At 44.2% G+C, this 24,913-nt stretch overlaps 1 protein-coding gene across 1 annotated transcript in view; it reads right to left on the bottom strand.

Moving 5' to 3' along the window:
* PARD6G (par-6 family cell polarity regulator gamma) overlaps positions 1-23,812 on the bottom strand; it is a 65,395-nt gene extending 41,583 nt beyond the window's left edge. The window contains exons 1-2 of the mRNA XM_066184667.1: positions 23,709-23,812; positions 10,584-10,806 (exon numbers count right to left, since the gene is read on the bottom strand). Coding sequence (XP_066040764.1) covers positions 10,584-10,806; positions 23,709-23,780 — 295 coding nt within the window. The 5' untranslated portion in view covers positions 23,781-23,812. The remainder of the gene's footprint in view (positions 1-10,583; positions 10,807-23,708) is intronic.
* Between the last annotated feature and the right edge of the window lie 1,101 nt (positions 23,813-24,913).

Genomic DNA, 24,913 nt, shown 5'->3' with positions numbered 1-24,913 from the left:
GCACCCTGTAAGCTGGCTCCTGTGGCCAGCTGCTTCTGGGAATGTTTCAGAGACTGGAGATGGGTTCTGAGGTACTGCCAAGCCACTCTGCCCACAGCAGAACATGTTAAATCACAACAAGATATCCAGTCTGCAGCTTCTCCCAGAGCTCCCCCTCTCTCTTCTCTCCAACCCTTCTAGGTGGCATGGCGTGTCTGTGAGATGAGCTTAAAGAGGAGCACCCCAGAGTGCCCAGCAGCGCCTGTACAACAGAGAGCAGTGTACAGCAAAGAACAGCCTCCAGCACAGACCCTCTATTACACCCAAAGGCACCACACTCCTTCTTACTCAGCATGTCCCCTGCCAGGAGACTGGAAACTGCGTGGAAGTGCTATAGTATGGTAGCCAAGTACATCAAGGAAGGAGAAGTTAAATCCCACTTTAAGCAAAATACAGTACAGGGAACAAGTGTTCTTCTAGGGGACAGGTTGGGACCCTCAGGACAGCCTGCAGACAGCTATTCAATTCCCCTCCTTCAGGGCAAGAAATGTTAACTCTACACATGGGTGACAAAAGCTGCCAGGTAATGCTGTCACGTTGCTTTTGAAGTCAGCCAAAAAAACAGGGAAGGGGAAATTCCACAATACTATCAACAGCACCTTTGCATCCACAAGCAAAAGGCAAGAGACCCGAGCAGAAGACTAAGTTAAACAAAAAAGTTTCCTGTTTTTCAGAGTCAGAGCCCATTACAAGCACAGATACCTTGATGAGGTCAGAAAGGCACCAGCCACACAACTACTGAAATCAACTAAAAAAAAGTAATCTGATGTGCCTTTGGGCTTGGTCTATTTACACAAGAAGTGTTAGCCAGATCTAGTGAAAATCACGACCAGTATTAGCATTTGCAGTCACCCATGCACATGTTAAGCTCACTAGCAGATCGTTGTCAGCACTGTTGGCCCTCTATTATTTTCTACCCAGGGCAAACATTTGGGATACTTTTGGGTACAAGCTGATAAATGGAGACATCACGTGGTTAGCCATACAGAAAAGTAACTCCCTCATTAGAGAACCTCATGGATGAAGAAGCAACTTTTGAACCATAGCACTGTATGACCCAAGTTCAGTTTAACACTGGAAACAAGCACCTCACGTTTTGTAAGCAGTACAGATAAGTCCTTTACCAGGATTCGATGGACAAATGTTGACTCTCCGACCTCCCTGAGACTCCCTTCTCCTCTCCAACACGCAGGGATTTTAAAATGCAATGAGTACGTTGCACCAGTGCTCAGTACACTTTTAAGTGACTGAAGAATAATGCAGACACAAACACCCCTCCCGCTATTGATATTCTTTGTTTCAGCTAAGAACCGTTCTGAAACAAAATTTTTAACATGTCTTTGTTGCATGCTGTACTCCAAATGTCTTATACTTCCCCCCCCCCACCCCCTCAACAAAGGATAAGGCATGTTAGAATCATGCTGCTTCAAGGAATAAAAGCTTAGGAGGCTCCATTTTTAATTTTTATTAGCCTCAAAGGCACTACCCTAGGAGATATTTATGGGCTCTATTATAAAGCATTAATTGATTCACTCAGAGTCAGAAAGAATTTCTCCTTTCCTGAAAGCTGCAAGAAACTTCATGGTTTTCTGATTAACACAATGTGTTTTGTTAATGCAACGGGTTTTCCTCCCCTTTACTCATGTCAGCTGCATTTCAAACTAGACCTTAGTAAGCACACAAGAGCAAAAACGTAGAGATTACATTATTTTGTATACAAAATCACTGCATCATACTATTAAAACTACCAAATTGCTTGGCAGAATGAAAACAAAGCCATAACAAACCAGGCTAATAAAGTGAAAAAATGGGTTGCCACCAGTGTCCATCCTGAGGCCATAACTAACAGAACTCCTCCTAGGACACCTTCAAGGCGTCTAGGGACGAGGGAAACAGCTTTAGCCCTTCTTATAAATTATAGCCCTTTTCAAATCCCAGCTGGTAACTCAGCTTTGAAGGAAGCAGTTGTGTTCACCTAGAGCAGCTGAAGAGGCGGAAAGGCTGGCTCACAGCTCGCCACTACCAGCAGCTGGGCAGCCTTGCATTGCCCTTGCAGACGGAGCTTTTCCCCAACTCCACTGAATTCCAGGTGATTTCCAAAGACATCAGGCAGTACAGGATTTTTTGTTTCTAAATCAATTCCAATTAAATAATACTTTTTCTTCAAAACTTTACAGCTTCATTTTTTAAAAAAATTCTCAAGTAATCTGTTATTTCTAATGCAAAGGGATAATCAGAGAAGAAAACGAACTGGTTCAAGACTCGTAGCAGAAGGCCAATTCTCCTCGCTATTACTTCCACACCTGTTCTGTCACTGCCGTCCAAGTCTCTTTTCTAGTGCTGGGAGTAAAGCAACACCAGCACCTGTGCGCTTCCACCTAACACATTCTCCTGCCCAGGGAGCACCAGCATCACAGAGCAATTAAAAAGTTGAGGCAAGGAGTAGAAAGCCAACAGCTGAGAGGAAGCAAAGGCAAAAACAGGGGAGAAAAAAGCAGAAGAGAAAAACTACAAGAAAATTCGGGGTGGCAGGGGAGATAAGTGGTGCGGACGTTATTCATGTGGAGCTTTTAGAGGTTACTTAATATCAGCATATGGCAGGGGCCTGAAGAGCAAGAACAACAGTGAAGTTTTCTAGGTTAATAGTTTCCTTAATATTCCCACAGGATTCTTTACTACTCTAAACATAGCGCAGAGGAAAAAATAAGATCCAAGGAGATCATCATCAGGGGCAGGTTCAAGAAAGGGTTCTTTCAACTTCCCCCAAACTGCTTTCTCTCTTGAAGCTGAAAAATACCCAGAGTTCTTATGCAGTATTAACACTGACCCATTCTAATTTGAAACAACACAGGCAGACTGAAGACAAGAGGTTTCATTCACTTAAAAAAATAGTTTGAGTGGAGTTATATTTGTTGAACTATATTTGAAGTTAATTTTTTAATGCTTACCAAAACCACCTAGCAGAAATATCCTTCACTGCATGCTTGTTTTCAGTGCAAGAGTCTACCAGTTAAGTTGTCCTAAGATCTTTAATGTACTTAAGGGTTTAGAACACTCAAAACTTCAGCAGAAAACCTATTCCTGAAAGCCTGAATCTTGAGTTAATATTTGTATTTGCACTGTGCTATCTACCTTCATGTGCTACGTGAAAGCTACTTCAAGCTTGTGAGGTCTTGTCAGGTAAAATCCAGCGTCAAAGAAGAGACTGTCCACTCTTTATTATTATCTGCACATTGTACTTGTTCCCATCACTCACGGAAAGGAAATGACAATTAGGCCCAACAGGAAAAAACCTGAGCCATGAGCAGGAAACAGAATCTCTTGTTTTGACTACTAAGGTAAGAAAAGGTAAATAGTGGAAAATTCCCCTCATACAGGGACCATAACAGAGGTGGGTCATTTGACAAGTCTTCCTCACCAAGCCACCTGTCAGAGTAGCTTCACTATCTTAAAGAAAAAGCATCAAACCAAGGAAGGAAACAAGAAATACCATTACTTGAGACTATCTGTGAGAATACCTAATTGGGAAGTTCTTTTATTTTGTTTCTTTTAACTACTTTTAGGGCAGCAATCCACAACTATAACACAACAAACAGAAGTTTGGAGGGACAGAAGAGTGTTTATTTGCTCATTCTTACGTGGGTTAGGAACTGAAGCTAGGCATGGAGTTGAGGAGAGGCTTCTACTAAAGGCTGCATGAGTTCCCACTGTAAACAAGTTTCTTTAGCCTAAATTCAGCACAGTGCGTGGTGCTGGTATTAGCTTGATGCAATTTTTCAGACTGTGAAAGTCTAGTTTTATTCTTAATATAGTTGGTTATGTGCAGTTATTATTAAGTTATTAAACTTGGAAACTGAAAACAAATGCCATGTAGCTTTAACACGGAAGTGCAATGACTGTTTGCTGTTTTTGCCAGGCTTCTGTTCTGTGATTACTGTACACTGCAACTACAAATATTTATGCAGCACATATTTCTGCAACAGTTCCCACTATCAGCTATCGACCAACTCCACAAAGCCTGGCTGTAGGGTATGCTATTTCCATCCCTCTTTCACTGAAATGCTTCCTTAGCAGCTGTTCTGGTTGCAATTGAAAGTAACTGATGATGAAAATCAAATATTCTCATACTCTACAAATGGAGTTTTTGAGGAGAGGGAAAGAAGCAGCCACACACTGGCTCTGCTCAGCCACCAGGTATCACTAACCAAGCAAGCAACAAAATCCAAGCCCATTTTTTGTTTATGTCTGACAAGCCAGATTAAAAACTTTATGTTTTTAAAGTTGCTTAATAAACCAGTAGAATGATTACTCAGTCTCATCATTTGCACATGAAAGGTGGAACAGAGAAGTTACAGTAATTTGTTGCCAGACTTCACTGGAACAAACAGCTGCATTTTACTTATCTTCAAATATCAAAGTACTCGAGTAGGACAAAGATTACTTGGCTTGACAAGCTTTCAAAGACCCCTCCAAGCTCAAAACCAGAAATGTTTCTGAAGAAAGTCATGAAAGGATTTCATATAAGCCTAACAGCAATTCCTATATACTAGCACGAAATTTGCCACCATCCTCTAATCTTGTCAAAGCAAAGACAAGATGCTTTGCCTCCTTTCCAAATCCAGTGGAACTGCACACCTCCAAAGGCTAGAAGCAGACAAGTTCTTCCGGCCAGGAAACACAGACTTCATGGCAGTGTTCAGCTGCTTTAAATCAGCCTATCCAATGCTAGCTCCCCACTGAAGCAACTTGTTTTCTGCCAAAGAGCTGGCTCAGGGAGCTCAGCCACTGGTCACTTTAAGTGCCAGAGCAGAGGACACAGGGAAGCAGCCTTGGGACAGACAGACCAACAGCAGAGCCACATCCTCCAGTGCACCCATGAGCTACACCGAGTGTCAGCAGAGTTTCTTCTTCACCCTCCCACCCTCCTTTGGGGCAGATAAACTGAAGACCTCAAGTCACCTTCTCTCCACTTCAATAAAATTTATTCTATTCCCTCAGACTCCTAAAAGACCAGTGTGAAAATGTGCTCAGCTCAACCAAAAGGAAGACCAGAAGGAGTTCAGTATTTTCCCTTAATATGTGCTGCAACCTGCTGTGTTATTTAATATATCAAATACCTTTGACAAATCACATTGTTCTTGTTTAGAACTACAACATTTTGAGAAAACAAAGTCAATGTCTGTGCTGCAAAACAAACAGGACAGTTACTGAAGAACCAAAAAGAAGATGTGAAATAATTGAACTCAAACTTTTCCAACTGTACCCACTCTAGAAGGCTGAGTAGACAGTTAAAAGTTTTAGGTAGCTGGAAATAGCTGCTGCCTGAAAGCCAGATTTTGTGTTTAACACATGTGGTTAGACAGCCAGCAACCATTCCTGGGGATTATCTGCTCAGAGTATGAAAGACAATAAAACAACCCACCACCGGTTTTTCAGGCAGACCTGGGCATGATTCCCATTAGCACATTTTTATTTTAAAACAGAGTGTGATTGCTCTGATTTTATAATAAAAGAAAGCCAAGCACAGATGCTGGTACTTAGAGCTGCACAAAACTTTGCCAGGTAAATAACAAATTGCAGAGTTATGAACTGCTTCTGAACATGCACAAATATATTGCATGGCACAGCAGTTTAAATACATTAGTCACTGTATGCAGTTGGAGAAAAACAGCATCTTCCAATCTTTACAGTAAAACAAGCCAAATCCAAAACCCAACCAGGTAAACGCACATTTTTCCCCTGTTGGTTTTGGATCAAGCTTTTAGTGAGAACTGATGGTAGACAGCAGTTCTAACCACTGAAGGAGGAAAGCAATGACTGGTGTTCAGTACTGGTTTACTGTAACAGTAATGCATTATTAAAAAATATAACTACAAAAGAAAATACACTTATATCAAATTTCTGAAGGTGCTACTTGATGGCTTTTTACACACTATCAGTTTTCCAGGTTGCAAAATGCAAGACAACACAGGTATCAGAAGTCATCAGCCTTCTCTAACTTCCATCCATGTCAATTAACAGCTGCAGTTAATTACTAATTTATGATGTAAGGCCCTACTCCATTTTGCTGTGGAGTGTAATTTAGTGTATTGGCTATTAGAATGCTTTTCAGCTTGCTCAGATTCTTTTTGCCTTTCATTTTTCTGCAAGTGTAACACTTGACAAACTTAACCTGAGATACAAATTTGTCACCTGACCCTTCAGTGCTTCATCTGTCTCCTGCTTGCAGGACCCTTATAATGAAACCATTTAAACCTTCAGAAAGTTTTAAAAATAACTTTACTGATGGAAAGATTGTGAATTTCATCTAGAATTTGCTTTAGGATTGACAAAGTGCCCCCACATTAATTAATTTTTTGTTATTTTTATGGAATCAGAACATACCTCCTGTTGTGGACAAAACAGAAAGGCTTCTCAGGTCAGTTCATTTGACCTCAGTCTGGCATCAGGATGAGACCAGATAGGCTGTGCACCACCTCTCCCACCTCCTTTGCAACTTGAGCTACAGCAGACTTTCTGTTACTGCCCATGCAAACACTAAAAACCCTGCTGACCCTGTAGGAAGTGATGGTCTGGTCATCAGCAGCCTTCACCAGTTCTCCAAGTATCAGAATCAGAATCATTAGCCTGGATTTACAGTGGTGTGCTCAGTTAACCACTCTGCTCACTTTGCTTGCTATACTTGGACCTAGACACAACACTTGGAAAAAAAGAAACCTTGGAAAACCAGCACTGCACAGAGTACTTACAGGGTGATCAGCTTGCTCATTTTGCTGAGTTTCAGAACTTTCAGAACTCAACTTCCTTGAGTTTCTGAACTTTCTAGGGTGAACACACCCCAAGAGGTAAAAGAAAAATTCTCAAATCTCTTTTGCTTGGTAGACGTCCACAAACATCCTTATATCCCCCCTTCCACACAAAGGAGTCATTTGAGGCAGATTTACAATGAAGAATTCATTATAATTCTGCTATTTATTCCATTCTATTTAAGGTGCTCCAATACAGATCAGTTTGAACACATACTGTGCCTCTGTGAGACAGGCATTACAGCAAGATTTGATAATAATTTCATTTCATTTAATCATACAAGAAATAATGTAATGCATTCACAGTACGCAATACTAACTCCTTTCAGTCTTTCTGGTTTATGTTTCTGCTTGAATTCATAGTTTACACTTAAATATTTCTGCAGTATACAAGAGATTGTTTCAAGTGCTGTAGTTTAAGTCAGACCCAGACCAAACAGTCTTGGAAAACATGATCAGCATCATCAGATAAGCTTTTCCTTGATGCAGGTCTTGGCTAAAATGCAGAAGTTATTATGGAGCAAGCCAAATACATCCTGAAGTTTCTGCGTTGTTCTAAGGTCTTTGAGACATCTATCCCTTCCACAGCAGCAGGCACCTTCCACAGGGAGTTCTGTGTATGTCTGGTATCAGTTACAGCTGACTGAACAAATCCTCATGCTCAAAGCATCAGTTGATGTAAATCACTACTGTACTAATGAAGCCAAAAGAGCCACGTCAGTTTACAACATGGGACATGACCCATACTTGCAGCCTGGGAAAGCAAGTCAAAGGAAAACTGCTTTTTCTTTTTATAGCCTGGTTCTCTAATTAGGATTTTTGTCCACACTGTAATTTGGTATTGGAGAAAAAAGCAAAAAAAGAGCACCATATACTTTAAGCAGACAAATCACTATGAGCTATAAAAACTTTCTATAGCTCACTTTACTCAAACATAACCTGCAAATGTCCCAGATTCTTCAAGACCCAAAACCTATGAACAGCAATTGTTGCAGGCACACTGAAAACACCAATTGTAGTCCTTATTAAAATGGCTGGCTAATAAGCACTAACATTCCCTGTGTGGGACTACTGTGATCCTGAAAAATTTGGGGCTCAGGAGATCTGAACCAAAAAAAAAAAAAAAAAAAAGAGAGAGCAAGGGGAATAAAACAGCCATGCCATACCTGGACACCAACCTGGCATGAAGAGTCCAAGCAATGAGCACAGTGTTTGCCTCTGGGGACAAGTGAGAGAAAGGCTTTTGAACTGAAAAAGCACAAAACTATGCTCAGACACCTAGGCAAACAAAAACATCAAACTAGGAAACTGTTGCTTGATTATCGTTCACAGACTAAGTTACCTATTTGCCACTCTGAGAATGTTTTAAGTGTTTTAACATGACTGTGAAATTGACCTGACAAGAGAAAGGGTAACTCAGCTATAAACTGGGAAAACAGACAGGATGACTAATCATGCAGTTGATAAACAGTTTGCTATGCTAGAAAAAGAGACCTGACCTTCAACTATTCAGTGCTTCTATGCCTGCATACTTCTGCCCTGTTCCCTGGAACTCCCCCTACTCTACAGCACTGCGAGAACAACCTCTGGCAGCCAGCTCCCAGGACTACTCCCACTAAAAAGCAGTGATCCCTGATCCAACAGCCTAGAGACCCCATGCTCTGCAGTCTCCTTTGAAGTGCCAGGAGAGCACAGCTCACATATTTTACTAGCATCCCTGTCACGCTAATTTCCTGCCTCTGAAGTCAGAATTTAGGGTGCAGGCACACCACATTCACCTGAATGGCACAATGATTTCTTGCTGCTAGTCACCTTGCTCTCTTGTGCAGGTCTCCAACAGAAGGATCAGCACTGCTCTATCCCCCCAGCAGAGCAAAGGAAAAAGAGATGAAGATTTCACCTTCATTCTTGAAGGGAGAAATTTTCTAAAGGCTTTGTCTAAGCAAAGGAGATAAGCATGACTGATAGGGACCATCCACAAGTATGAATCTCAAATGTTAACCTCAGGAGTCCCTTATGAAAGTTAGCACTAGGCAAAGAGATAGGCCAGAATTTACCATTCCCTTCAGCTTTACAGAGGGAGAAGGTGTGTTGGGAAAGATTTCAGGCTTTGCCACACGTGAGGAAGAACAGGCCTCTCTTCCTTTATTTGTCAGCATGATTCTTCTCACTGAACAACAGGTAAAATCAAAGCTTTTTAAAAAGGAAGCATTGCCTTTTTCCATTAAGATTAAAAGTTAGAAACCTTGATAACACTTCTAGAAGAAGAGGGAGAATTTTTTCTGTATGTAGGCAACAGTTCTCTGATTTGCCTACTTCTGTGATCAGCATTTCAGGGGCAAACCCCTCCCAATGCAGGGTTAGGTCAGTGGTTTCAGCAGTCTGCCCAGAGCACAGACAACTGTGTTCTGAACAGGACTGATTCAGAGACATGAACAAACTTAAACTGAAGTAGGCATGACAGTCATGCAAGGGATTTCTCATGACTTTACCCATCATGAACACTCACAAGCCCTAACAGGCATTGCAAGAAGACCTAATCGGATTTGTGATCACATTTGCATTTTCTGCACAAGAAGGAGGAGCAAGTTTTCTCCCACAGACATTTCCACGCACCTAATAGACAGACCAACTAAACAAACTGCTCCAAATCCTCTTCTCAGCTGGCTCCTTGAGCACCTAAAAATCATGTCTAAAAGGTGGCAGACAATATGCTCTGAACAGACAGGAGCCACACAGCCCTGGATGTATTTGATGGCACCAAATCAAACCACACACTACACCAGCTCACACCAATGAGCAGGTTGGAGCCTCCTGCTAAATCCTTATCAGTACACAGCAAGAGTCCAGGCCAAAAAAAGCTACATGACTGCTCCAAGTCTCAAATCAAGTCTTGTTTCTGAATCTGTTGCTGACGAGATTTTAATTCCAAAAGCCCTGTGCTATAAATCACTACATGGCTGAAAAAAAACCCATGGAGGAAGTGCTAACACAGTGTTAGGCTGCCCTGGGATTTAAGGAGCTCTATGAGAAGACACCTTGTTATAAAAGCCAGTCATCTCCTGAAGCGACTGCCAAACACGGTCCTTACTGAGAACAACACACAGGCCACTTAAACATGATGTCATCTTGGCATTCAGGCAATTCTGCCCAAGGTTTGCTTCATGATTCAAAATGGGAAGAATCAGTATTCCTTAGTGTAAAGACAGAAGGGAAGAAAAATCATCATTTGCCTGTTTACCAGGTTAATATGGTCAAGCAAGATGTCATTTGTGACAATTTTTTTTTTCCTTTCAGCACTACACATCTGTGTGCATTCACACACAGGCATCAATAACTTGGGTATGACACTAACTATCAAGATGGATAGGTAAGATCTCTAAATGTGAAGTAGTAGTACTAAGATCCCCTCCCTCCACCAAGTGGAATGGTGCACTTGGCAGGCTCAGGAGATGACACAGTACCAGCAGCACAACGTACGTTTGCCTCAGACAACAAAGGGGCTCATGGCGATTCTCAGCATGGTACCCTTCAAACATCTTACAGGCAGCAGTGCAGTCCCTCTACATGCCACGAAGCCATGCCATTCCTGCCAGCTGCAATGAAGTGCCTGTGAGGAAGAGCAAGACGGCTCCTAGATGCCTCTTACATAATTTCAGCCTTTAAATGGGTGCCATAAATCCACTCTTCCCCCTGCCACAGCACACTTTGAGGCACTGAAACAAAACTGCATCTTACCTTGTCTTTGGATAAAAACCCTGAGCAGTGGATGAGCACTTGAAACAGCCTTGAAGAAGTTGTCATCGTTATTAATAGGGAGAAGGTCTCCATGCACATCAGCATATCCAATCATCACTTCCAGGTTGGCTATGTGATGAATGTGAAGAATTAGTTTGTAGAAGTCTTCAAACTTTCCTGGCTTGTAGCGATCCAGAGAGAACCTTCTGAACTCTGCCCCAAACTGCAAGAGAAAGCAAACAGAGCATCAGGAGATGTGCCACCACAGGCCAATGCTCCAGTTTGGCACTTGAATGTGGAATACATCACCTCTCTTTTCACAGAATTAGAGAGGCACAGGATCAGTCAGGTTAGAAAAGACTTCGGAGATCAAAGAGTCCAACTTCTACTATTCAAACCTATTCTGTGCTGAATACAGTCACATGTTGGTGCTTACAAGTCTACTAATGGCCTTTTAGGTCCTCCCATCAGAACATAACCATGGCTACCAAGGCATCACAAGTACAGTCAAGTGTTCCATCTTAAAAGAAATCCCATTTTTAAAACATTAAGTTTTCATTAAATCCTCTAGATGATAACTGCATTTGTAGGACTTAACTTCGAAGGTCTGTCAGTCATTATCATCATCTCAGGCATCCACAGAACCATTCTTCTCCAAAACAGAAATATTCACTCTACTGCTTTCAAAAGAGGTTACTCAGCTATTCAAACAACCTTATAAAAATTCTGTGCATGTTTCCCATCAATACCACTGGGATCCCAACCACAAGACCTTTAAAAAAGCATGGCATGTGAGCACACGGCTTGTTATTAGAAAATACACTCACTCTACATGACCCCTGAATTTCCTGGCAATCCATACAGCAGAAGGAAAGCTAGTTTTCATGGCTTTAATTTTTCTGTCACTCCACTGGTTTTTATTTTTAAAGCTTTATAGACCATTAAGTGATTGTCAAAAAAAAAAAAAATAAAATAGCAAGAGTAGGAGGGTGTGATTTGGCACAAAACAATAGAAAATGTTATAAATCCATGAAGCTGTTTTAAGTAAGTCAAAGTGACTGAGGAGAAGATTTTAATGGTCCTTATTTCTGATATTAGAAAAAAAAATAGGTTGTTAAGAACAGGAGGGAAAAATTTGATCCTCTATTTAGGGAAATTAAAATAAATTAAAACAGGCATCTAGTTAGATTGCACAGCTTAAATCTCCTTTCTGGTACATTTAATGAAATATTTCAGATTATATAGTATGAGTAAACTACTGTTCATCAACCAAACGTCAAAAACTATCCTAACTCATCCTTGAACACATGGAACCACAGCCACAGATCCAAGAACAAGTAAGGCTGTAACTGGGACCTCATGGAAGTTCTTATTTGCAAAGTCGGCCAATACCAGGGCTAGAAACCAGAGACACAAAACTAACAAGCACGTAAAATAAAAAGGGGGAGAATCTTCTCTAGACAGATTCTTCCTCAAAATGGAGAATGACTGGCTTAGAGGTTCTCAGCTGTTAAATCAACTATCCATGCAAGCCACTCTTTTGCTGAGACTAAAAGTACGAATCATCACCATAATCATCTTCAAACAAAAAGGATAAAAAGAAGTCAACATAACCCAACTGGCTTTGGGCACAAGCATGTTCTCAAATTACTTCCGCAGTTATGAAAATCCCACTCTTGAGCATCAAAGCCTAGTTGTGATCATCTGAAAGCTTGTTTAGTCAAATTACGCTGCTTGTTTGCAATATTAACTGCTAGTTCCAGTTTGGATTTCAGAGTGCCCATCTAAATGCACAAAATGCCAACAAACCACAGCTGGTTCCAATGGAGGAAAAAACAGTTCTCCTTTGTCCTTCACCCCTGCTCCTCTCCAGAAAAATCCACTTACTTCTGTGGACACACTTCAAACCGAAAAGAAAAAGCTTAAGTCTTTTTAAATAAAAAAGTATCCTAAAGTCTTCTGTTTCTTAGATTCAAGCCAGAAAAAGCCATCTCCAAGTGTCAAGTTTAACACCTATCTACATGAGAAAACTAAAGGGGCAGGAACAAGGTCTTTGTATGTTTTTCTTAGAGCTGCATCTACTGTTCTGCACACCTGAACAGGAGCCCAGGATTTCTTGGGATTCCATTAGCCAAAATGCCCGGGCACTCAGACGCCAATCCCAGTAACCATTTGTTTACTGGACAGCTTGTTTAGGACCATTAGCATGCATGGTACTTTGGAGGAAGCAGCTGCTGTGCAGTTGTACCCCAGGCAGCACAACACTCACCCTACACAGCCCCCTGAAACCCATGGCCAGATGGTTTGAGGGAACACATCTGACCTTCTCTGCCCAACACAGCCGAGGCAGAGCTCAGGTCCTGGGCAGGGACATTGCACCCAGCAGGAAAGTGACATGGAAAAGGACAGAGGAGAGAACTAAGGATAGTTACTTGCACTTGGCTGGTATGACCCAAAGCTCAGCTTAAGTTGCCATATGAGAAGACAGCTGGCAGAAGGGCCAAGCCTCCCAGCCTAGCCCCTGCAGGCACACTGGAAACTACTGGATCAGTGGAGCCTGACGTGTGGGAATGCCACTGCAGGCTTGGGGCACTGAGGTCTGACAGGAATGCTGTACAGTCAAATTGACTTGTTCACATGTTCAGCCTTAGGAAAGCCCAAGAGTCAATTTCATTTGCCTGGGAATAGCACAGTAGTAAACAAATGCAAAATATTTCACTTGTGCTTTCTGCGTGACCCAGCTTTTTAAGGCAAGGGAGCTAGAAGGTGATTCTGTAGAGAAGGGAAGAGCTGATAGTGAGACTGACTTTCTTTTTGTTTAAAGGTTAGTATTACTATAGTAATAGTTTAGCTGATTTATTCACCCTGTGCATATACAAAGACAGCAACCATTGTCAGCAGGTCTTTTCAGAAGAGGGGAAAAAACTGCTTCAGCTCATTCATCATCCCTAATGAGGCTGATAGAGAGTATCACAGCAATAATGGGGTTTGCAGTACCACTCAGCTTGGAGACTGGGCACTCTGCATTGTATTCAGCCAGGATTTCAAGATAACATCCACCGTGTATCTTACAGAAACTACAAATTCTGATAGCCAAAACAACTGATCTGCTTCTCTAAGTCACAAAGTCCATCTTATCATATCCCTTCACAGAAAGATACACAAGGACTGGTGTCTGCCAGCAAAGTTTCTGCTGGAACAATACTGTATTACACTGTTTGATAAAGTAACAGCTTTAACAAGCAGATTAGTTTTCCATAATGAAGTAAATCACTCAGACCTATTTAACTAATGCAAATACTGCATCCAGTATTGCAGAAGTCAGAGGACAGGAGGAATGCAGGGAACTTAAAAAGAATTTAGTGTGACAGAGCTTATTATGACTGAAAAAAAACCAACTTAGAAAGAACAGTACATTTTGTTTCACAAAAAAACCCCTCCATCCCAAGATCCTCAAAGTATCAGCCAATCACTGTATTTGTTGTCTGCAGTTTGATGACAAAAAGCACACAACAAAATGCAACACATCAGGCAGGAACCCCGAATAAAAACAGATGCCCAGAAAAGTGTTTTGATAAAAGTTGTGTTAAAGAAGGAAGACACAGCTAGCTTAAAAAGACACAGCTGATCAAAACTTACACAGGCTGATCAAGAGCAATCAACTGCTTTCTGTGGCTTTTTTTCTGGCTAGAGGACACAAGAGGTCAGAGGAGATGAGGGAGCAGGATTTTGAGGTTTGTTTTCTTAGAGAGCTGTTATTTTGTGAAATGAAGGAGTTATTTGCGAGCAAAAGAGAGCAACTCTTTTTTTTTTTCTTTAAATTTTAAGTTTCAAGATGTTTACAGGGCCAAAAATGAAGCCCTATGTTTATGAGGTGCCATCCCTCTAGTTTATTACTGGCTTTGAAATCAGACTATTGTAATAAGAAGACATCAAAGAACAACATTTAGCAATAAACATTAATTACATTAGCCACCTACTACTCTCATGAAGTAAAAAAAAATCAAGAACAGAAGGAAAACTAAACACTTTCATCCTTGCATAGACTGCAATTTCTGCTTACATGTGAGATTTTCAAAACTGGGAAGACCTAATCAGGGATGCCTTATCAGAGAGAATGAGTAGAGGGCAAGAGGAGGAGGGAAGACAGCGTAAATGGTTTTGTGCTTGCTGACTTCACCTGGGACTTCAGAGCCTCTGCAGTCACATTCATGTCTGTTTCTCTGTTCCCTTTTTCTCCCCCAGTTACATCTTCCGCCGCTCACACAGAATTCTCTGGCTCTGTTCCCAGTCTCAGAGTGGTTGTCACTGGTGGCAAGAAGCCACCAAGCACGCAGATGTTCTCTGCAACAAGTTCCCTCTTCAATGGTTTGCTCCAGAGCGGCTCTGCTTCACTGAAATGATGGAGCTAGTGGAAAGTGTGAGATTTCATGTTCTGCTCAGTCTCCTGCTCATACCTTGCTATTTCTTCCAAGAGAGAGTCACAAGAGCCAGACAGCCTCTCTTCTATTTGCCCTTCATAGGAATCCCATCAGGGACACAATTTCACTATCTTCTCCCCCAAACTTTTTTCCTGCTTCATATCATGCCATACTTCTAACCCTTCTTCCTTCTGTTCCCTCCTTTTACTCTCCCAGAAAAACAGCCATGCTTTAGTATCTTAAATGTTTAGAATAGCTCCTCTAACCAAAGAAAATCAGAGGTTCCCCTTCTTTTTCCTGCTTCTTTGACACAATGTTTCACATCTCTGCTTTTCCTTTTACGAACAACCGTTGTAACTCCTTCAACTCTCTCCAGGGGTCTGTAAGGCTCAGCTCAGGACAACCTTTTCTCTCCTCTGCATCTACTTGGAAGAGAAATTCTTCCTTCTCTGTTCCCATAAGCCTCAGGTCACCTTCTGCTCATGAGATGCACCTCCCATTCAGTCTCACAGATCTCTTCACAGATGCTTGGATGTCAGCTCAAGGGAAACTTAAAGCCAAGGTTACCCTTTCCTCTGCCTCACCTACCTTACTTCACAATTTTTGGGAACTAGACCACTACACTGCTTATTTTGCCCCACTCCCACATGGCAGTCTGTGAAAATAGTTATCCACAAAAACAGTTTTATCAGCCTGTTTGTTTGGAACCATCATCCCTTTCTTTGCCAGCCTTGCTCCAGTAGTGCCTCTCCTATCAGGTCACCCATGTAGCTGCTTTTTCCCTTCCATCTCTGTCACACTGCCTCCAAGCACTGCCAGCCTTCCTCACTGCCTCACCTCCTGACATTTAAACCCCTAGTGTTGTTCTCCTTCAAGAAACAATTGTTTGCAGGAAAGCAAGGCCTTTAAAATAAATCTGTGATTTAAGTGTCAAGTCTACCTTTCCAAAAGCAAATGCCTTCCTTTCTTTATTCCAGTCCCCTGCATCTCTGGAAAAAAACCAAAGTCTGTTTGCAAATGACTTACACCGAGATGCTCCCATATTTTTTATGCCACGCACCCTCTATCCCACCACAGAGCTTAAGCACAAATACAGCACAGGATGCACACATCCATGGCATGTCACCATCAGCATGAGGGAGAAGAAGAAGATTTAGCACCTTGCCGCCCAGAGGGACAAAGCAATCAGGTCTGGTCAACACTGTGATAAGCCCATGAGCCTAGCTTCCTGCAGAAAGACAGCCCGGCCCTAACTAAAGGTCTCCAGAGACAGCAGACCACTTTCGGAACATTTACTGAGAGGTATCTACAAGAAACCTGTAACCAGTAAGGGCTCTGGCTGGTTGCAAACTCATTTAAGACCCTTTTAGCTGCCGCCAGAGGTTTCCCCATGAGCTCAGTGCCAGCAACAGCTGCAGAGAAGTAATTTGATGCAGATGCACGAACACCCCTGGCCAGACCTGAAGGGCGACTGGGAACAGCTGTGCAGGGCGGAAGCAGGAGGAATGGCACAAGGCTGGGTGGCCCAGGGGCTGGTGCACCACACCCTTCCCCAGACATTTCTGCTTGAACGATCTTCAGGCATTTCCAATGGGAACGAGAATACCTCTGTACCAGGAGATTTTGCCTTCACTTACAGGGAGGCAATGTCTCCCAAGGTGCAGTTCATCTTTTAACTCCTGGCCTGCCGTTGTAAAGGTAATTAGAGGCAAGCAGTGAATCCTTGGAAAACCTTTTTTGGTTCCTAAAACCTCACATTAAGTGCACACAAAGCCTCTCACAAAGGGAATGATAAAGGACTTCAGGGGAAGGCACTATTAACTGCACCTCTCAAGAACTCCTTGGAGGTGGCTAGTCCTTGAGCCTGTTAGACAGAGCCTCCCCAGGTATTTTAACCTCACACGGGAGACATTCCTTTCTGACTTGGCTGTAAACAACATTTAATTTTCTGAGGTGCTCTTTAAAGTTGAAAGGTCCATTGTTTTAGTGTCCTTTAGGACGGTTTCAGTGTGGCGAGACTAAATTTGAGAAGACTACTCACATAAGACAGACTGGCTGGATGAAGTTTTAAGCAAATCAGAAATTCCCAAGTTACTAGACTAAGAAGTATTACAAACAGGAGAGAAGCTGGAGGCAGGATCAAGAATGGGAAAGCATGGGAATGCTGAAACACAAGATAGCAGCCTTCTGCTCAGTGCCAACCATCCAGTTAGCACAGCTCGTACCCAAGGCCCATACCAATGTACTTGCTTCAGGAACACTGTTGGAGGAACTACCATCTTTCTGTGGTAAGGCAAACCTGAGACTACATCAAACCTGAGCACCAGAGCATATCCTCCACCACGCCATGCTCCGTGACAGCAGCTAGCTCAAAGCAATGTTCCAGCCTTCCCTGTATCTCCTAGGGGCACTACTGCTCCCAACAGTGCCAGCGTACAGTCAGAGAAGAGAGTTACACTATGCTGGTGCTTATTGCAGCTGTCACCTGAAGAGAACTGTTCACAGACACTCGTCAGCTGAAAGGTTTGGCCTCTCGTCTGTGAAGGGCAGCAAGCAGGCACAGGATCCACTGTTGTGGCTCAGCTAAAAGCTGTGGTCACTTTCTCTCATGTCACCTAGCAGTCAGACCTAAGGTTACTAGGTATGACCACTTCAGAAAGCTATCCTACTATGAGAAACAAAGATTGGGTTGTAATGAAAGAGGAACCAAGAATTTAGTAGGTGCTATTTAGCACATCAGAATAAGAACAATACCTGCTGTGAGAAGCCCAGCAAACTGGGAGGGAAAGGAACAGAGGCAACACCTCTTAAGAGATTAATGTTTACAGTCTCTTTCTCTTGATATGTTTTGCAACAATCCAGACCGTCTCAAGTTGCTATTACTGTGGCACACTGTCTTCATTTGAGAGGGGGAAGCACTGCGGTTTTCTGAGTCCGTGCCACATTTGGTTTGCATATAATCGAATATGTTTTCAAGCTCAAAAACAGAAGTTAAATCAGATGGTTACGAGGCTTTTTACTGCACTTATTTTAGTTTTATGCCAGGTATGACAAGTATGACCTTAACTTGGAAGAATCTAAAGTACTGCTTAAAAACTTTGAGCAGACTTAAAGTCTGTTTTAACATTCTGTAGCGTTTAAAAAGAGCACTGCTTTTTTGATCTATTTTGAAGTGTGCTACACATGGAAAACTTTTCTTAAAACTTCAGAAGGCCTGTACAGCTTCAGGGTTAGAGTGAAATCAAAGTACACAAGGTTGGAAAACGCAATTTGTAGAGCTCTCTTAGTTAACACCAGACAGTGCAGAACGAGACCTTTAAAATCTCTTTAGAGGGAGCTATTAAAAGTAAGCTTGCTCTTACTGCTATTGCAGCAGTTTTAACACTGCTTGATGTTACACTTTATACGTTTCAAATACACAATGTGTGTACATATACTGCCACAGCTGAACAGTCATGTGGATATGCAATATCAGCAACTTTGGCAGGGGAGAAGATACAGAAGGTTTAAACCACTGATCTTTATGTAACAGCACAGGCACACTTCTTCTAAGAAGGGGGGACAACAACACGTGAGCAGGACAAAGCACCACAAGCTCTTTGAATGCTACATCTATGGCAGCTGGGCAGGCTTGCTAAAGCCCTGACTGCTACATGTGGCTCAGATCAAAACAGTCTTTCAGCTGCTAGTGACTTTGTGAGAGCACAGCTGATCCCAAACATGCTTTTTGTCTTTGAACACCATAACAGTATCCTGTCTACTCAGGACACATCAGAAAACGATTAAAAAGTTATTAATGATCCATTTGCAGCACCCATCTAAACACCAACAGTTAATGAGATTCAAAACAGGATAGGAGAAGAGAGTATTAAAAATATGGTTATAATTAACTGATTCTATTTATCTTAATGGGTTTGTTTATAGTAGTAGGATGTTAGTCACATTATTGTTAATTTGTAAATCAGTTTGCAATGCAAGAAAACATGACACTATTAATAAGGCAGAAATGTCACAGTCAGCACGTGAGTCAGGTACCTGTGTTTTTACAATCCCCAGCCACTATCAAAAGTTCCATTGTCCCAGAGGGTTCATCAACAACAAAGGGTTCTTTTGCAAAGCACTTTTTTCAGGGAACAATGACTACATTTAGCCATCTTTGAAATCATGAAAATTAATTCTTACTAGTACATACTAGTACATACACAGGAATTCATATAGTAGTAACAGAGAAACAGTACTCTGCTGCTTTTAAGCCAGAAACATAGACCTGTCACTTTCAAAGTGAAAAAAAAAAAATCCAACACACACTTTCACAAGGAATTCAAGTGTTATCATTTAAAGGCCCAGGGCAATCTTATACTCCTACTATTCCAAAATCTCTAAGAGATTGGGAAAAAAAATTACACATTTAGGTTGATAGTTACCCCCTGTTTGAAAAACTGTGTATAATATTCAAGGGAACAAAAAAAAAATCTCTTTTCACTTAGAGCAAGACAAAAGAAAAATTGGCTACATGGAGTCATAATTCAAGAGAAGTTCCATGTATGTATTCCACTACTATAGGAATTTCTATTTCAAAAGCATTTGTTCTTCTGTAGGCTTATATTCATGGGCAAAGAAGCTTGTAACCTCTCTGTAAAGCTAAAGACAGAAAATGAGAAATAGGTTAAGAACTCTGCCTGTGGCCACAAGATCCCAAACAAAACAAACACAAAAAGCCCCACACATTGCAGGCACTGGAGCTCTTGGCAAAAGGGAGAAAAGGGGAAAGAAAGGGTCATCTGGAAACCTTTTTCAGAGATTAGAGGCAGTTTTTTGAGAGGGGACAGATACTTCACTTGTCACCCAACAGAGGAAAGGAGCCAGTGAGTACTAGACACATGAGAATACACAGTTGTTCTAAGCCAGCAAGATAATGTGTTTTCAGATCCTGTCTAAAAGGGCTGAAACATTAATCCTGAGCTACAGAGACAACACCTAGATAAGAACTGAGCTTCTAATTTATTTTGTCATGAAAGAGGAGAGAAAAGAGCTAAGGTGTGATTACAATTCAATTAATATTTTCTTAAGACATGTGGCAACTTCTAAGCAGGTTTCTCTTTACCCTTCCTCTTTTCTATCTAGCAATAAGCTTTTAAGTGTTTTGATTTTAAGGCCAGCTCTCTGAGGATGAGGCAGAGGAAGGGAGAAAGCAGGGAGCCAGACAGAAGGGGACTTCTTAAAGCAGAAGACTACAGCAATTTCCACCACCAGCATGTCTGAAAACAGAGGTGTGCATAGATGGCAGAGGGTTTTCCCTTCAGTATTTGCTGCAGCACAGAGATCCATGAAGCTTTTGTGGCACCTTAGTCACACGGAAAAAAGTGACCTGACATACACCAAAAGGTACAACACAGTGTACACAAAGCTCATCCTTCTGCAATGACATAGCCAGAGAATATACCACTGCCAGTCTCCCCACCACGTAGTCCCAGACATGAAAAATCCAGACACAAGAATCGTGAGCTGAAGCATGCTTTGGGCCACGTTCCCAGCAGGGGTGATGGGTCAGGCTAGGTTCAGACCCGCTGAAATCCAATCATCCACAAACCTCACATGCCTACTGGACAAAAAAAAAAAAAAAAAGATGAATACTGCCTGCAGGTTTTGGCCCTCTGGCACAAGAAGGATGTTGAAAACTGGAATGAGTTCAGCCATCAAGAACTTCCCTCCTTGTCCTCCTCCTCCCCCCGCCCCTGCCAACACAGAGATACATACACACAAACCCTGCTTTAACAACCTTCTGGCACACATCAAAAATCTTATAACTTAAGGATACTTGGGGATTTCCAGAGAAGTGTAGTACTTAACACTGACAAACTCTCCCCTTCCAATAATCAAGGGCATAAACTGGCTTCCAAGAACTTGGTTTTGTGGAGAAAAGGAAAGAAATTCAGAAAATCCAGAAAAATCAGATTTCACAGGAGCCATTTCTGAATTGTGACTAATGCAAGACACCAGCAGGATGCTGGTTTATCCTTAAGGAAGGAACCACCTGGTAATCATAACAGAAGCAGGGATATCAAAACCCCAGCATCTGCAAACTATCTCCCTTCCAACTCCCCACAACCATTTTTTTCCAGAGCTCCTTCTGATCAAACTCAGTCTTCAGAGGAGAAAAGCTATTTCACACCACTGTGTAAAAGCAGCGCTCTCTCACACTCAGCTCCTCTGCTAAAAGGGATTCCACCTGCCCACGGACTGCCACTTCCCCAGCCTTTGAAAAGCCACCAAGAATCCCTTGATCCCCGGCCAGCAGCATGCCCCGGCGCAGAGGCTGAGCTGCACCCACCTCCGCTCACCTGGCAGCCTGCGCTCTCAGGCGATAGCTGCAAAATCATGAGTTCTCAGACTCAACTTTCAAGTTCTCAGGCAAGCCCAGACAGGCCTCATACTTACAAAACACAAGCAACTAAGTGTTTAAAAGGTTGACTACATAGGACTACCAAAAGTAGCATTACTGAACCCTTTTTGTTCCCCCAGCCTTAGATAGTCCATGCAAGCAAAAAAAATCTCAACGCTCTGTATCTCTAGATGATTACAGCACAACAACACAGTGACCCACAGGGACAAGGCTGCCACCCTACAAGAGCACCGTGTTTGTGTAAGAGGTGTAAGGTTTTTTTACAGCACCTTGCCAGGTACCATTGGCCAGAGTTTTTCACTGGACCTCCTTCATATCACTGAAGAGTAACTCTGTGAGAGGGAACCTATGAGCTTTGCAGGCAAAATAAAACTATCTAGCAACGTCAGCACCAACAGCCTGCTACATCAACAGACTAGCTGTTATTGTGCCCAAGTCATGCTAACAGTAAAACTCACCAGCACCAGGAAATTCAACAGCACAGCTCCCACTGACATATGCTGCAGGTTCACAGATCATTGCTGGGTGTAGGCCCTCAACAGGGTATTTTGAATTTAGCCTCTATTTTAAGTTTTCTGCCAATGCAATAGAGTTCTCCATACTATCATCTGGGCCATCAGTAGTGACAACGGTGAGCTACAGAAGGCCTTCAGTAAACCTGTCCCACTCATACAAGTTTATTTTCCTTCCCTCCAAAAATCCTTCCTAGGCTTACGATCTCCCTGTACATCACTCTGTGTCTATAGAACCAGGCAGAATCCACTTAGAGAATTCCTGCAGCAGTAAGGGAAGCTACGAGTTCTTTACTATAAAGTTGCTTTCTAATTGTTAATAGAACAAACTCAAGCTATAGCAATGTTGAAGTAGAAGAGAGAGGATGAACTTAAAAATTCTCATACGCGGTCAAGGCTTTAGTTCAACACTCATAGAATGTAAGGGGTATAATTCAGAAGACAGGATCTGGAGCATTTGGGAGCCACAAGGAATGTTGTGGGTGGGTTACATCTTAGAACCAGTACAAGCCGAACCAAAACTTTCCAGCTGTGGAAGCAGAATGGAACTTTCTAGGCCAGTTGAGCCCTTTCAAGTGGCAACAGGAGGTTAGGAAATAAGGGGCTGAACCCACATTTCAGGTGCCATGTTTAGAAATGACTGGAGCCTCCCTTGAACACAAGGTACTTCTTCCACTGAAGCCATTTCTGCTCTATGTGTTGCTCAAGGCCATTTGATCTGAATGCAGATTTTAACAGCAAAAATGGACAAAAATGAGCAGCACTAAGTAGAGTCCCAAAGACATCACCTTCAAACACCATCTCAGCAGGTGATCAGGAACTCCCGCAGAGGTTTAAGTTATCCGTACTCTTTTAAACTTACGCATTACCTACACCTTGCCTGTAATTATATGTGTATAACGCACAAGCTTTCGGGGGGATTTCTCAGTTTTGCTTAAATGCAAAGTTATTTTTGCCTTCAGAAGCACAGGCAAGATTTTGATGCGCTGGTTCAACCGAGAGCGACCAAAGCCTCTTGACGAGAGCTCAGCAAGACCAACGCCAGGCACAGCCACCCGACACCGTCCCTTGGGGCGGCCAGCTCCGGCAGCCCTGCCGATCTCGGCTCCTTCCCCGGCACCACCAGCGTGCACAGGCTGATGCCAGTATCCCGGCACAGCCGCCGCCGAAGCGGGGGAAGCTTCCCGCAGGTCTCTCTCTGGCTCCTGCGGCTCGGACCTTCGGCAGGACCGCGGCGCCGCCAGCACCGGCGGGGGGACCCGGCTCTTCTCCCTCCCAGTCCTCCTCTCCTCTCCTCAGAACGGGTCGGGGCACCCATCCCGCCCACCGGGAGCCGGTCGGAGCACCGGGGGGGCAGAAACGTCCCGGGCTGGGGCGGGAGCGGCACCGCCGCCGCGCCGCCCGGTGCCCCCGGGCCGAGCCCCAGCCCGCCCGCCAGGCGAGGCCGGCGGCGCTTCCCGAGCCGCCCCACGAAGTCACCGCCGGAGTCCCCGCGGCGAAACAAAAGACGGAGCAGGAGCGGCGGGCGCCGCGCCGGGGGCGGGCGGGGAAGGGTCGCGCCGCCGCCTCCGCCGGGCAGGGGCGGCTCGCCGGGAGCTGCGCCCGGAGCGGTGATCCCGCCTCTCCGCCAGCCCGTCACCGCTCTGCGGGCTGAGCCTGGGACACGGCTCCGGCCGCACCGGGCGGGGAGGGGAGACACGGGGGAAGCGGGGAGGGGGTCTTCATTCATTTTCGGGAGCACCACGGGGCAGGGGCGCTCCCGGCCGAGGCCGCGCCGCGGTCTGCTCACCTTACTCTTCACTTCCACCGCGCTGCACTCCAGATACCGCAGAGTCTGAGATTTGTTGAAACTCCGGTTCATCTTCCCGGCCCCGCTGCCTCCCCTTCCCGCGCCGCCGCCGCCGCCGCCGCCTCCCTCCCGCCCGCCCGCCGCGGGCTGCGCGCCCCCGGGCCGCCCGCACGCGCCGCCGGCCCCGCTCGCGCCGCGCTCCGCTCCCGCGGCCACTTTGTTCCCGGCGCGCGCGCGCCAAAGACAGCGGCGGCGGCCGCAGGATCCGCGCGGGGCTCGCGCTCCGGCTGGGCCGGCGGCGGGCGGGCGCCTTGGGCCAGAGGGACACGCCCCCGACACGCCCCCCGCGCGGCCCGGACACGCCCCGGACACGCCCCGGACACGCCCCTCAGCGGCCGCGGGGCTCCGGCGATCCCGGCGGCGCTCAGCGGGAATTGCTGCGGGAAGCGGCGGCCGGCGGGCCTCGCTGCTGCAGCCGCGCACGGAGCTCGAAGCGCTCCCGCGGCACCGCCGGGCCGTGGCTCCCCGGGTGTCCCCCAGCGCTCGGAGGTGCCCGTTGTGCGCCACAAAAGAGACCCGCACAAACTTTTCCAGACAGCGCTGATTGTTCTTGAAAGAGGGTTGGGATCTGAAAAGTGCTGCGAGTCGTTAATTTGAGACCACAGATCACCGGGTTTGGGAGGAGAGTTTCCACCACGCCCTCCTTGAAATAAATCGGTGGACTGCCTCCCTCTGCTAGAAGCTCGTACTAATTAGGTAGGTTATTAATTTGAGAATCTCGAAGGGACTTAACTTCTTTACGTCTTCTGACGAGGATCTTTTTAACAGACCTTTTTCCTTCAGTCAGCATCTTTTAGTCACTGAGAGCCTTTGAAAGTGGTATTTTTTTCCTACACAATCCTGCCCAAAACATTAAGTTGTGATGTACAGAAGCTCAGGACACGGCACAGACCTGTGCAACCAGTTTTCTGCTGCTCGACATCTCCTAGGATCGTCTGCCCTTCTAAGCAAGGGGCACAGAGTGCTAACAGACATTGCAAGCCACCCATCTCCTCTCCAGGCTTGCTGGGCAGGTGTCAATGGCAGTGATGGGAATACCCACGAATTTAGAGGCAAAAAGCAAGAACTGAGTTGACTTTTCATGTGACTCCATGTAGGAGGATCAAAGCACATACCCCAAATACAAACCAACTCCATCTTACTGA

Source organism: Chamaea fasciata, unplaced genomic scaffold (assembly GCF_029207755.1).
Source record: "Chamaea fasciata isolate MVZ Bird 193981 ecotype frontalis unplaced genomic scaffold, bChaFas1.0.hap1 SCAF_1, whole genome shotgun sequence".
In the NCBI taxonomy this organism is placed as follows: Eukaryota; Metazoa; Chordata; class Aves; order Passeriformes; family Sylviidae; genus Chamaea; species Chamaea fasciata.
This window is presented reverse-complemented; position numbering and strand designations above follow the sequence as displayed.